This window comes from Alligator mississippiensis, chromosome 10 (genome assembly GCF_030867095.1).
Source record: "Alligator mississippiensis isolate rAllMis1 chromosome 10, rAllMis1, whole genome shotgun sequence".
Taxonomy (NCBI): Eukaryota; Metazoa; Chordata; order Crocodylia; family Alligatoridae; genus Alligator; species Alligator mississippiensis.
In genome coordinates, this window is record NC_081833.1 from 39,156,234 (window position 1) to 39,169,083 (window position 12,850).

The 12,850-nt window shown below is 45.5% G+C and overlaps 1 protein-coding gene across 10 annotated transcripts in view; it reads right to left on the bottom strand.

Moving 5' to 3' along the window:
• The window catches only part of CNOT1 (CCR4-NOT transcription complex subunit 1), a 102,494-nt gene extending 90,359 nt beyond the window's left edge, over positions 1-12,135 (bottom strand). For all 10 annotated transcript variants that reach the window (XM_006271708.4, XM_006271709.4, XM_006271706.4 and 7 more), the window contains exons 1-2: positions 12,033-12,135; positions 4,924-5,197 (exon numbers count right to left, since the gene is read on the bottom strand). In XM_006271708.4, coding sequence (XP_006271770.2) covers positions 4,924-5,025 — 102 coding nt within the window. In that variant the 5' untranslated portion in view covers positions 5,026-5,197; positions 12,033-12,135. The remainder of the gene's footprint in view (positions 1-4,923; positions 5,198-12,032) is intronic.
• Positions 12,136-12,850: the final 715 nt, after the last annotated feature.

Here is a 12,850-nt window from a genome sequence, read left to right on the forward strand (position 1 = left end):
TCCTGAAAGCTACCAAATCTCATCATACAGGTGAATACATAGCCAAATTACTGAGTGAAGAGATTGAAAGTGCAGGTCCCTCCAGGGTACGAGCCCTTGTAACTGATAATGCAAGCATCATGAAAGCTGCATGGCAAATACGAAAGGCAAAGTATCCTCATTTAATAGCATCTGGCTGTCTTGCTTATGGATTGAATCTTCTGGCAAAGGACACAGTAAGTGTGAATACAATGAAGACAATCCTGGCAAGCTGCAAAGTGATTGTGAAGGTAGGTATTCAACAATCATCATGTTGCTAATCAGACTTTGAAGAAATTACAGAAAGAGAAGCAGGGGAAGGAAAGTGCACTGTTATTGCCAGAAGAAACTAGATGGGGCTCAGCTACAAAGTGTTTACATAGTTTGCTGCGCACAAAGAACTGTTTGTTGCAATGTACTTCAATAGATTACAGTATCCCAGATTATTCTCGTGAACACTTGGAAGCAGATTCTCTACCATGCTCTGTTCTGGGTTTGAGTTCAAGGAGTTACAATTTGCTACTACCAGTTTCAGTGACTATCAAGAAACTTTGAAAGGCTTGGTGCATCTCCTTCAATATTCCAGAGATGTTTAGATAACTGAATGAAAAATCTAACTGAGCTTTTGCCTTCTTCACCTCAATCCAAAGAAGTAGTAAAACAAATGTTTACTAAAAGCTGAGTTTTGCTCTCATCCACTTCATCTGGCAACAAACCTTCTGGATCCTCAACACAGAGGACAACATTTAATCAGAAGATGAATCACCTACTGCTTTTGATACTATTATGAAAGTAGCCAAGAATGTCCTGAACCTCGACAAAATAGCTGTGATGACAGACATTGCTGAGTACTGCGCAAAAGAAAAACTTGGGAACAAAGACATTATCTGGTGGGCAGCAGAGAATACGGCTCCTCTCACATGGTGGAAGGGATACTGTAATACCCAACTGTTGTCCAGAACTGCTCTAAGGATCCTAAGCACTCCACCAACAGCAGCTTCTTGTGAACGGAACTGGAAGGCTTTCAGCTCAAACAAGACGATAAAGAGAAATAGACTAACAAATGAGCTAAGCTTGTTCCTATTTCTCAAAATCTCTTGCTTCTGGCGAATTAGTCAGAAGCACAATTAGTGAAGAAGATGCAGTGTGATAAGCTGCCCTTGCCCACAGACTAATCAGTAAAACCGTCCTTTAGTGAAAGAGAATGTGGTTCAAGTAGTTCTGAATCAGATTTGCCTCAATCTGACTCTGAAATGGAACTACTAAGTAGTGCAAGGGATTCTATAGATAACGATCATGAAACTGAACATACAGCTACGACCTCAGTGGAAGAGAGTTAAACTCTGTTGAAGTAGATGAGTGACATATCATGCACAGTTCTTTGAGTGTGCTAAAATTAGTATGACAGCAGTTTTCAGTGCGTTTAAATTAAAAGAAAAAACAACCCAACGCAAGGGAAGTACATGCCATTGTGTACTGTCTTTATATTTTTACAAGTATTCCAATAAAAATAATTTATTTCCACATAAAGTTTTGGATTTGTTTGAATATAACATTTAAACCACATTAAATGTGCTGTATTTAATTTTTTTCCTAATCAAACATTTCAGTTCAAATACTTGTGGCTATTGGGACATAAAATTAACATGGGGGTACTTTCTTAGTTTTGTTACTAAATATAAGTCAAATAAACATGCCAAGTCAGATCACACCTATTTCATAGATTTCATAGACATTTGGGCTGGAAGGGACCTCAGAAGATCAGAGTCCAGCCCCTGCCCCAGGAGCAGGAAGTCAGCATGGATCATAGGATCCCAGCAAGGTAAGCATCCAAATGTGTCTTAAAGGCGTTCAAAGTGGGTGGCAGTCTATTCCAAACCTTGGGGGTTCGAACAGTGAAGAAGTTTTCTTATGTCCAGCCTGAATCAGTTGCAGCGGAATTTGTGACCGTTCAATCTGGTCATCCCTTGGGGCGCTCTGGTGAACAGACGTTCCCCCAGATCCTGATGAGCACCCCTGATGAACTTATAGGTGGCCTCCAGATCACCCACGAGCCTGCGCTTTTCTAAGCTGAAGAGTCTCATGGCGCTCTCGTCATAAGGTCTGTTTTCCTGACCTCTGATCATACGTGTGGCTCTCCTCTGCACTCTCTCAAGCTTCTCCATATCCTTTTTGAATTGTGGAGCCCAAAACTGGATGCAGTACTCCAAGCCGCGGCCTCACCAAGACCGAGTACAATGGGAGAATGACGTCCTGGGATTTGCTTGAGAAGCACCTACGGATGCAAGCCAGCGTTTTGCTCGCTTTACGAGCCGCAGCATCACATTGAAGGCTCGTGTTCATCTTGTGGTCAATCATGACCCCCAAGTCCCTTTCATCTGTAGTGATAACCAGTGTAACACTGCCGAGCCTATAAGCATGCTGCAGGTTGTTCCTCCCAAGGTGGAGAACCTTGCATTTTTCGGTGTTGAACACCATCAGGTTCTTATCCACGCATTTCATGAGCCTGTCAAGATCTGCCTGGATCACCCTCCTGTCCTCAGGTGTGGATGCTTTACCCCAGAGTTTGGTGTCGCTGGCAAACTTGGCCAGTCCGCTTCCGACACCAATGTCCACATCATTGATGAAGATGTTAAACAGTATAGGCCCTAGGACAGAGCCTTGAGGAACGCCACTGGTGACTGCGCACCAAGACGATTGGCTTCCGTCAACCACCACCCTCTGGGTCCTACCGCAGAGCCAGTTCCCCAGCCAGCGGATCGTGGTGAGGTCGAGGTCACAGTTAGCCAGTTTTGTCAAGAGGTGATCATGGGATACCAGATTGAAGGCTTTCTTGAAGTCAAGATATACAACATCAATCTCTTCCCCCTTGTCCAGGTGATAGGTCACCTGGTCGTAAAAGGAAATGAGACTGGTCAAGCAAGACCTACCCACAACAAACCCGTGCTGGGTATCCCTCAGGATATTGCCATCAGCTAGTCTCTTAAGGATGGCCTCTCTGATCATCTTTTCCACGGGTAGAAGTCAGGCTGATGGGCCTCTAGTTTGCTGGATCTACTTTCCTCCCTTTCTTGAAGACAGGCACCACACTGGCCTTCTTCCTATCTTCAGGCACTTCACCAGAGCATTGGTTCTCAAAGATCCGTGCCAGGGGCTGAGCTATGATGCTTGCCAGCTCCTTGGGTGTAAACCGTCAGGGCCAACTGAATTGAAGGTATCCAGCCTGTCAATGTGTTCCTTCACTAGGTAAGCTTCAATGGAGGGTAAGGAATCTCCCTCACCTGGGCCTCCCTGACCCACACTAGGCAGGGACTGATGAAAGACTGACACAAAGTACCCATTTAGCAAGTTTGCTTTTTCATGGGCATCGGTTGTCAGTTGTCCCATCTGGTTTAGCAGGGGTCCAATGCTGTCCTTGCTTTTCCTCCAGCTCTCCACATTCAGGGCACTGGAAAGCTTTCCAAAAAACCCACATCTCTGGTGCAATTGCAATTAAAAAAAAACAAAAGTAAGTTATCCTGCCTGGCCGCAACTAGGGGTGCACCAATAAGGTATCTGGGGCTGATTCTGCTGGCAAATTTTTAATGAGTCACATTGGCAATTGGATAGGTATCGGCCGACATGTAGCAGCCTGGCAACATGGAGAGCAGCATCCAGCTGGTAGGTCCGTTTGGGGGAAGGAAAGGAGTATGGGGGCAGATGGAGCCCCCATAATAAGTGAGGGACTGGGGCTGGGGGAGGCACTGCTTAGCCAGGGCAGGTTGTGGAACAGGGCATGGGGGTGGCTCCCACTACTGCATGCACCCTGGGGGAGCCCTTGGGGGGGGGGGGATGCTCGCCCTCACCATGCACACAGATCTGGGAAGCTGTCACTGCGGGCTAGGGCCAGGAGCAATGCCAGGCTCTTCCCGGCAGGAGGCTGTGCTTGGGGTGGGCGACAGCAGTGCTGGGGGTGGGAGCTATGGTATGGGCGGCAGCCACCTCAAAATTCACTGTAGCCCCCCTCCCAGCATTGCTGCTGCCTGCCCTGAGCACAGCTTGGCCCAGCCCCCTTCCCCACCCCCCCAATTGGCAAGACCCCAGCCCCACTACTGGCCCTACCGTATCCCAGATGAACCACAGTTCCATCCCGCACCCTGCCCCAGCCCCATTCCCTCACCATGTGGGCTTCAGTCTGCCTCCCTCCATGCCCCTTTCCTCCCCCCTCACCCACCCTCCAACAGACTTACCAGCCAGATACTACTCTCCATGCACAGCGCTCCTGGGCGCCTGCGTGCTGCACTGCAGCTGCGCATGCATGTGGCATTTATTGCTGACATTATCAGCCACATCAGCCAAAAAAGACCAATTGCTGATAATGTCAATTTTCCTTTTATCGGTGCCGATATGATATGGACCGACGTATCGGTGCACCTCTACCTGCAGAGCTCAGAACCAGAAAGTAAACTTATGGGTGAATATAAAAAAAAAGTGTATTTAATGGTGTACAAGACTTCAGTGCAACAAATATTTTGACACTGGATTTGCAAAGCCATTTCCTTGATTCTTTTCTCAGTCAGTGTTACACACATGCAAAGACAGGCATTTAGGCAAAATTTGCATAACAGATTAAATCAACTGAAGCAACTGGACTAAATATGCATCTAAAAAAAGTTAACAATTTCAGCTCAGACCAGAGGAATGGGTTTAGCATTCAGGCACTCAACCTGCTGATGAAACAGCTCCAAAGAATCTCATTTCCAATAGAGTTAGAGATGCAATTCTGGATCTTGGAAAATGGAAGTGGAAACTGTGGTATAGCAATATACACAGAAATATTCTGTAGCATAATTCAAATGAAGGGATGGATGCCATCTTTCCATTCCAAAGTTTCCTCCACAGCATTCTTCTAATAAATTTACTTACATGTTGTATTTCCTGCTGGCTGGCTCTGTAGTTTTTCTTGGTTAAATTGTCCACCAGGTAGCTGATTTGAGACAAGGCCAGCGAAAGCGAGTCAAGATTCATTGCTGGTTGGGGCGGAAGCAGGCGGCCGAGCCCGGCGCAAAATCACCATTATTCCCCTTTAGTCACCTCAGAGACAGGTTAATTTTTTTCCCCAATTATCTTATATTCTGGTCCTTTTTGTTTCTTCAGCTCTTCTTTCCCAGTAGTTCTACTCTGTTCTGAAACATGGCACCTGGAAAACAATACAACATTGAATTAGATTAGATTTTAGCTATTTTTCAAGTACCATTCATGGGGGTTTCTAAAAAACATAAGAACCTGCCATTACACTATTCAATATTAGAACTATACTTCTCACCTTGGTACCAGAACTTTTAAGCTTTGTAAAAGTCTTCCATTTCTGTTAAAAACAGTAGGGGGGGGGGTGCGGAGGGGGCAACACTTCCTACAGCAGTGGAAGTTTGGTGTTATGACTGAGTTCAGTACTACCAAACAGAAGGCAAATTAGCCATTTTGGTTTCAGAGAAATGGAATGTAACATATAGTCATTTCTTTAACAGTGCAAGTAACTGGCAACAAGAACTTCTATATTCTCTTGATATTTATATCAAGAGGCAACTACTTAATTTAACTGTATGTGCATTACAGAGAGATCTACAAAGTAGATCATTTTTAATATAGTCTGTTAGGACACATCAATAAAGAAGTAACTGTCACAGAATTGTTTTTCCAAATGAGAATTTCCACCAATCCAACCATGTTTATTCAGCAGTATTTGAAGAATTAACAACACACTTAACCTGAACATGCAAGAGGGACAATGCAGGTACTTTATACAACAAATCTCTCACTAATGCTACAAACAAGAATGAGATACCAAGTTAAATACTATAAAGAGCAAGAATCAGGAACACTAAAAGCCTCAAAATACAAATTGTTGGGACAATTTGCTCTCTGACCCATTTTTTCAGCATTCTGTCCTGCTTCAGACTTTATGTCCAAACACACAGTCCAACTCCCAAACTACAGCAGGCAGCTATAAACAAAAAAAGAACCGTAGTAAACAAATCTTAAAGTTTTACTGTAAGCCCTTCAGCTCTCCAACTATTCTGAACAGCACAGCTTGCCAACTTCACATTTCAATGACAACACAAAGCCTAACTACTGACATCTAGTCTGTCAGATATGGGACTGCCAATGCAGTAAGACCACATCCCAGAATAAAAACTGCATATCTAAACACCTTGAGAAACTAGTCCCATAGGAAAATGAAAGCTTTATTGAGAAGCTGTTGTAATTAATCAGCTCCATTCTGGTTCTGAAGATTCACTGAATGAAAATACAATTGGTTTGAAGCGCACCAGCACAGAGGTCACCGACAACCTGCCAGGGGCGCAATAGCCTTCTATCTTTAAATAGACTAAAGCATACTGCCAGAAAGCAGCAAGAAAAATAACAGCCAAATGAGCAGTACATGTTAGGACATATTTCCATTGAGAAGGCAGGCACAGGGTGTGTATTATTAAAGTAGGGGCAGCTCATCTTTAAAATGTTTAGGGACATGTAGAAGCATTTCTCTGCACAACTAAATTTAATTAAATCAAAATAAATACAGGATATGCTATCAACAGATAAGAGAGCAGCTTCTTCTGTACTATGCTGGCAGGTGGTGGTCTGTATATTTACATGAAAGAATTTCCTCGTTAGTTTATAAGGTTCCTTGGGTGAATTTGATATCTTTTATTAGACCAACCCAAATGGTTGGAGACTAGTTATTAAGCAAGCTTTCGGGTTCAAAAACCCTTTGTCAGGCTAAGGAAGCTTAGCCTGACGAAGGGTTTTTGAACCCAAAAGCTTGCTTAATAACTATTCCCCAACCATTTGGGTTGGTCTAATAAAAGATTTAGACCAAAACGGCTACAACCCAAACCCCTGCTCATTAGTTTACGTAATTTATATACGGTCCTTCCCAACAAAGGCTCAGGGCAGACTCAAAATTGTCTACTTTCATACTTTTGAAGCGTTGGGAGGGGGAAGGCCTTAACCAAAAAGTCTGAGTGGATCTTTAAAACTACTCTTCAGTTGTAAATTGAACAAGGCAAGCCACGCTCAACACTATTACATTTGACATGTGGGCCTATCCTACAGTTGAATCAATGGAAGGTTAATGAAGGACCCAACTGTCACCTTTCAAGTAAGAATCTCAAGCAGTGATCCACTGGAGGCTAGATGAAGATTCCAGTTTCCAAACATTACTTCTCTAATGGAATCACGCAATATGTCCATGGTACTGCAGCATCAAGATTAAAAAAAAATGGAGATGCCTGCAAATCAATTTACTAAAACACTTAGAGTTTGACAGCCTGTTATAAAAAGACTGGACTTCTGGAAAAGTTTTTGTGCCCAAAAGTTTGCAAACAATTTTTCCAACTATTTAGCTGGTCTAATAAAAGATATCACATGTACCCAAAGAACCTCGTCTGCCGTTGTCTAAAGAGTTTAACCAGGGCAAGAGCATTTTTATTCATATGTAATTAAGTTTAAAAACAGACTGTCCAGAATTTCTGCAAGAAACATCATTCCCTTTGAGTGTTATATTGATTGCCATAATTTCTTTCAGAAGTCTCAAGTTTTGCAAATCGTACCCTCTCACAATACTTCTAAAAAAGAAAAATCCTTGCTTATTAACTACTTAAATTACAATTCCTGAAATGCCTAGAGATCTCTCACTGCATCAGAATCTGCCCTTTATCTTGTAATAGGTGAAAGTAAAGTTTTAATCTCAAGGGGTACAAAATACTTAACTTAGTTTGCACTCTTGCATGATAAACTTATTTCTTTAGAAAGTATGGCTATTTGAGGTTCTCCTTTATGAAAAGAGAAGTTTCAGTCACAGTTTAATGACACTTCTTCTAGACAATGGAATTCTGGTGGACTACCAATTCTAATATAATAAAAGGCTTAGTCTGTCTGAGTGTCTGTCCACAACACTTTTGGGCAACTGCACATAAGGGTGGGCTGCGATTGACTGCACATGCCGAAGTTGCTGGGGAAGGCTGTGGCGAACATGCCCCAGCTGCCCAAGCAGCAGGGCTTGTCCTACCACCTCCCTGCCTGAGGGCAAGGAGAGAGTGTGGAGCAGGTCCAGCCAGTGGAGCAGCTGGGGGAGTGGGGGTGGAGCAGGGCTTGACATGGGGCTTCATCCCCACCCCGCCTCCCCCATCGTTCTTGACAGGCAATTTGCTAGTACAAGAATAAAGTTCTACGCAAGAAACAAAAATACCAGTGTTAAGGATAATAAATAATTCATTGCACAAAGAGAACTCAGTACTTGGTATTAAAATGCTTCAGCTGTAAACAGTATACACCCATAAATGCGTTGTGCAGTTCAGCATGTTACTGCTGTCGACTGTGAGGCGAAGTTTAAGTATTCACGACCTGCATTTCTCAACTAGTGGATCATGAGGAAGTCCCAGAAAAACCTGCAAAAGTGTGGGTGTGAGTGAGGTGTGGGGGCGTGTGTGTGGGGGGGTGTGGTGATGTGTGTGCATGCACTGGGAACAGTGGCCAGACACAGCAGGGGGAGTGGTGAGAAGGCAGCACCTGGCCCTTCAGCAGGGGGAAGGAGGCAGGGCTGTTTCTTCACAGCAGGGAGCTGCATGCCTGGTAAGCAGCACGGGGGCCTGTCCATACATGCAGGGACCTGCCCTTGCTGCTTGCACTCCAGCCCAAGCAGGACGAAGGCCCCTTCTGGCAGCCATGGTGGGGTGGGGTAGGGTAGGGAAGGGATAGGAAGTGAAGGGCACCAGCAGGGCCAGGGGGTGTGGGTTAGGACAAGCCATCCATCTGGGCAAATGGGTTCCAAAATGAAAAAGGCTGAGAACCACTGTTCTAGACTACTAAAAGACAAAGTACTAGAACATAATAATAGAAAGCTTCAGATTACTCTATTTAGAGTTGAACTATTGTAGGTTAAGAATTTCTACATGACATGCAATCATTTCCAAAAACTGCAGAGATTTGATGACATGTCTCCATCTGGAGCATGGCAGCACCTTATGATAGCCCAAAATAGCAAGACTCTCAGATAACACATTTTTATATATCTGTGGAAAGCTACTGCCTAAGACCTATGGAGGAGTGCAATTGCTACCTTGCTCCTGGTGAAACTTGACTTCCTTTCATGTGTAGGAGACTACTTCACACATTTTAGCTAACATTCACATTAGAATACTTTAAACAAAGCTCTGACACATACCTGCATGAAAGTTACACTGTAAAACTATTATTGCTTTTAAAATTTATGGGTAAGCAAAACTGCATACCTGAACTGTCATCACTTGACCTAAGTTATTGATTAATTTTACTGGCATCTTGGATTTGAACCAAATATTGTTTACAGGTTAGCAAGTCACAACAATCTCAGTTAACCGGAACCAAATTATCTGGATTTTCTAGAATGACAGATTTATTTTACATTACAACTATACAGATAAACAATTGAGCTAACTCAACTTGCATGAGAGCACTCACTTAAAATAAGTGCTAAAAATCTGTTATGTCCCATCCCCCCCCGCCCCCCAAGCTATTTAACAAGTACAGTTTCAGCAGTCAACATGTAAGTGCAGGGTGGGGGGGTTACATTTCAGCCACAAGCTCTCTCTAAACACAACTACCTTGCATTTTTTGTTAGAAGTCAATCACAGCTAGTCAGCCTCATTCTCTAGCTGCTTTTCTTGGAATACATCATGGCAAAGAAACTTTTTGGTAGTTTCAAGTTTTTGAAAATGTGACACAATAAAGAATTCCAGGATAAATCCACTACCTGTTTTCATTTCAGTCAAACAAAAGTTTTAAAGTTTCTTCCGATTACCATAGTCAGTAAGGGAATCATAAACCCATCTTTAAGAGGCCAGGAAAGAGAACTTCTATTTTTTTAGCTCTAGTGTTTTTTCCAAGTGTTGGCAATAAATGTTATAACATGGCTTAAAGGAAAACCTCCATAACAACAATATAACCTTCAATGTTAACTGCATATAGAAACAAACCCGAGCACTGAGGTAAAACTACATTTCTCCATTCTGGTTTTCCCAGCATTATGGGTTTACTGATAACTAGTCATTACATCACAAGGTTTTACTACATTTTTCCCCTCAATAGCAGCAAGGTAATCTTACTCTGCTTTATTTAACACTACCTATTCTTATGCCTGAAACATAAGAATAGCCATGTTAGCATTTCATTCCCAGATGAGAAATTTTAAATCAATTACTCTCTGAAAGAATGAAGCAAGTCTCCCTCCCAAGAAAGATACAGGGAGATCAAAACAAGTGCTCTGGCAATGAAAGGGGGTCAGTTGTAGAAGCGTATGCACACAGAAGTTGAGGACAGCACCCAATAAATGTCCAGGAGGGAGGATGAAAAGCATATTTCTATGTAACGAAGTTGACTTCCTGTTCACAAGCTAATTACTTCATCTGGACTAATTTTGCTTCAAGTTTCATCAATCCAAGATACTGTAGTTACCTTGGAAACAGGAATCAAAAGATACTGACAGCTGTTGTTGAGTTGTCGTGCTTCCTACCATACTCCTTAAGAGCAGAGCTCAGACTAGATAGTGTCTAAAGAGACAAAACTTGACACTTCTACATTTTAAAGTGCATGTTTTATGTCACACAAGCATCAGCTTTTGTACCTGTTAAATAAGTTTAAGATCTGCTCATTCCTACTGTAGTTATTAACACAACCAAACCTTAGACAAGCTGTTGGTTAATAGTCCCTGCTTTATGCCAAGGCCTAGAGAAAGAAGAGCCTGGAATTATAAATACACATATAAAATAAAACTACATTTAAGAAGATCCTACGAAGTTCCGAAATAAGCAAGTCTTGGAATTACGCAACTTCTTTCCACATTTTCAACTGGGTGACAAATTTAGAAGTCCAGGTGCATGGTGCTGCCATTTCTGGTTTTCTGGATAACTAGGGCCACATCTTCAGATTAGTCTCGTTTAACAACCAAATCCACTGTTTAGGTATTTATTTGTTTTTTCAACAGGCTGAGATATGGCTTCAACCCTGTCTTCTAAACTCTGGACTATAAGTTACCATGTAATAGCCCACAATTTGCTTGCACAGGAGTCAAAGTTAACATGTCCAGAATGCTAAGATCTTTTAAAGGGAAAAGTAACTTGTGATCCACAAAAGTTTAGTCTTCAGGAAAGGGCTTAAAGAGGAAAAAGGAAAATGAAATGCTAAGGGTTCAGGTGTCAATTAAGAATGAACTAGATTTGTTTGACTACTTAGAGCAAGTTTTGCCCAATGTATTTTTTCCCCAGTGACCTGCTGTTTTGTATACTGAACGCTTCCCCCTCCACGCTCCACAAAGCTAAAGCTTACCACAAGAAAATGATGCATATACTTAAAGTGTACAGAAAACCCCTATTCAAAATTGCTTTTCAGGTTTGTTTTTTTAAACAAGAAAACACAAGCAGAAAACCGGGACCTTTGAACCAAATGGCCAACTAGCGCCAGTCCGGCATACTTCGATGCCACGAGTGGATCCGTGGAGAAGCGGGCACACGTCGCGCTGCCTCGAGGCTCTCCGCCAGGGGTCACTCATCGGGGCCCGGATTCAACCCGCTCGGCACTCTCGGGCCCCCGGCCCGCACGCAGGCCGCGCGCGCGGCAGGACAGCGGGGGAAAGGAGCCCGAGCCGCTCCGGGACTCTCCCTGGCGCCTGCAGGCGGCGGGACGGCCCTGGACTCACTCCCCTCCCCGCCAGAGCCCGCCCAGACAGCAGCGAAGAGACCAGCCTGCGCAGTCTCGCACGCTGCTGACCCCGGAAACTGCCGGGCCTCAGGGCCTGAGCCTGGGGCTCCCCCTGCGGGAAGCTCTGCGCCGGCCCCTACGCCACGCTCCCTCCACGGGACGCGCCCGGCCCGGCCCGGCCCGGCCCCGCCCGCCCGCGATCGGCTCCCGCCGGGTCCCGCCTAGGTGTTACTACACTAGGCCTGCAGCCCCCGACCTGTGCCGCCCCGCGGCCCCTGCCTCCGCGGCCGGCCGCTCACCTGAGGCGCGGGGGCGGGCGGGGCCGGGGCTGGAGCGGGCTCTGCTCAGCCTCTCGCGCTGCCTGTGTCCGCCGCTCGCCTCCGCTGGCTCAATACAAAATGGCGGCGGGGTCGCGCGCTCACGTCGCGGCCTTTCCCCTCCCCCGTCCCCTCGCGGCACGCAGCGGGCGGGGCCCCTCCGCCTGTGTACGCCGAGCCCGCCCAATCGCCGCACAGAGCTAGCGCCCTCGCGCCCGGAATCCGTCCAATCAGAGAAGGGCGCTGCTTAAGTGGGGGGGGGGGAAGGAAGTCCAACACACATTTCCTCCCCCTCCCCACCCCGGAGTTAGCGGCGGGCTCGGATTGGCTGGGAAGGTTCACCACGCCTTCCGTCCCTCTAGCCAATCACGAAACAGCTCTCAGCAAGGAAGGACTTTAACCCTTAGCGCCTGCGTAAACGAGGCTGGTTGGCCGGCGGAGTAGGAAACTGAGTGCGCAGTACCGGCTAATGATAGCGGAGTTTGGCTGAGCTGGGCGTCGGTGACAGCAGGGGCTGGAAGGGGCTGTCAGCTCCCTCCCCCCCGCCAGGGGCAGCACCGACTCACGCTCCACTCAGACCCTTCCCTGCTGCCCAGTGGTACAGTCCGACGCCTGTGCACATGGCCTGCCTCTTCCTGGATTACAGTGGTACAGTCCGCCCTCCAGCGTTGTGCAGTGGTACAACCCGTCGTCCTCTCACTGCCCCATTAGTCCCACTCAGATGTCTCACAGTGGCATGGCGCATGCGCGTCTCCCCACACCCCGTGGTACAATCTCCCCCGCCTTTTTCCATCACGTGA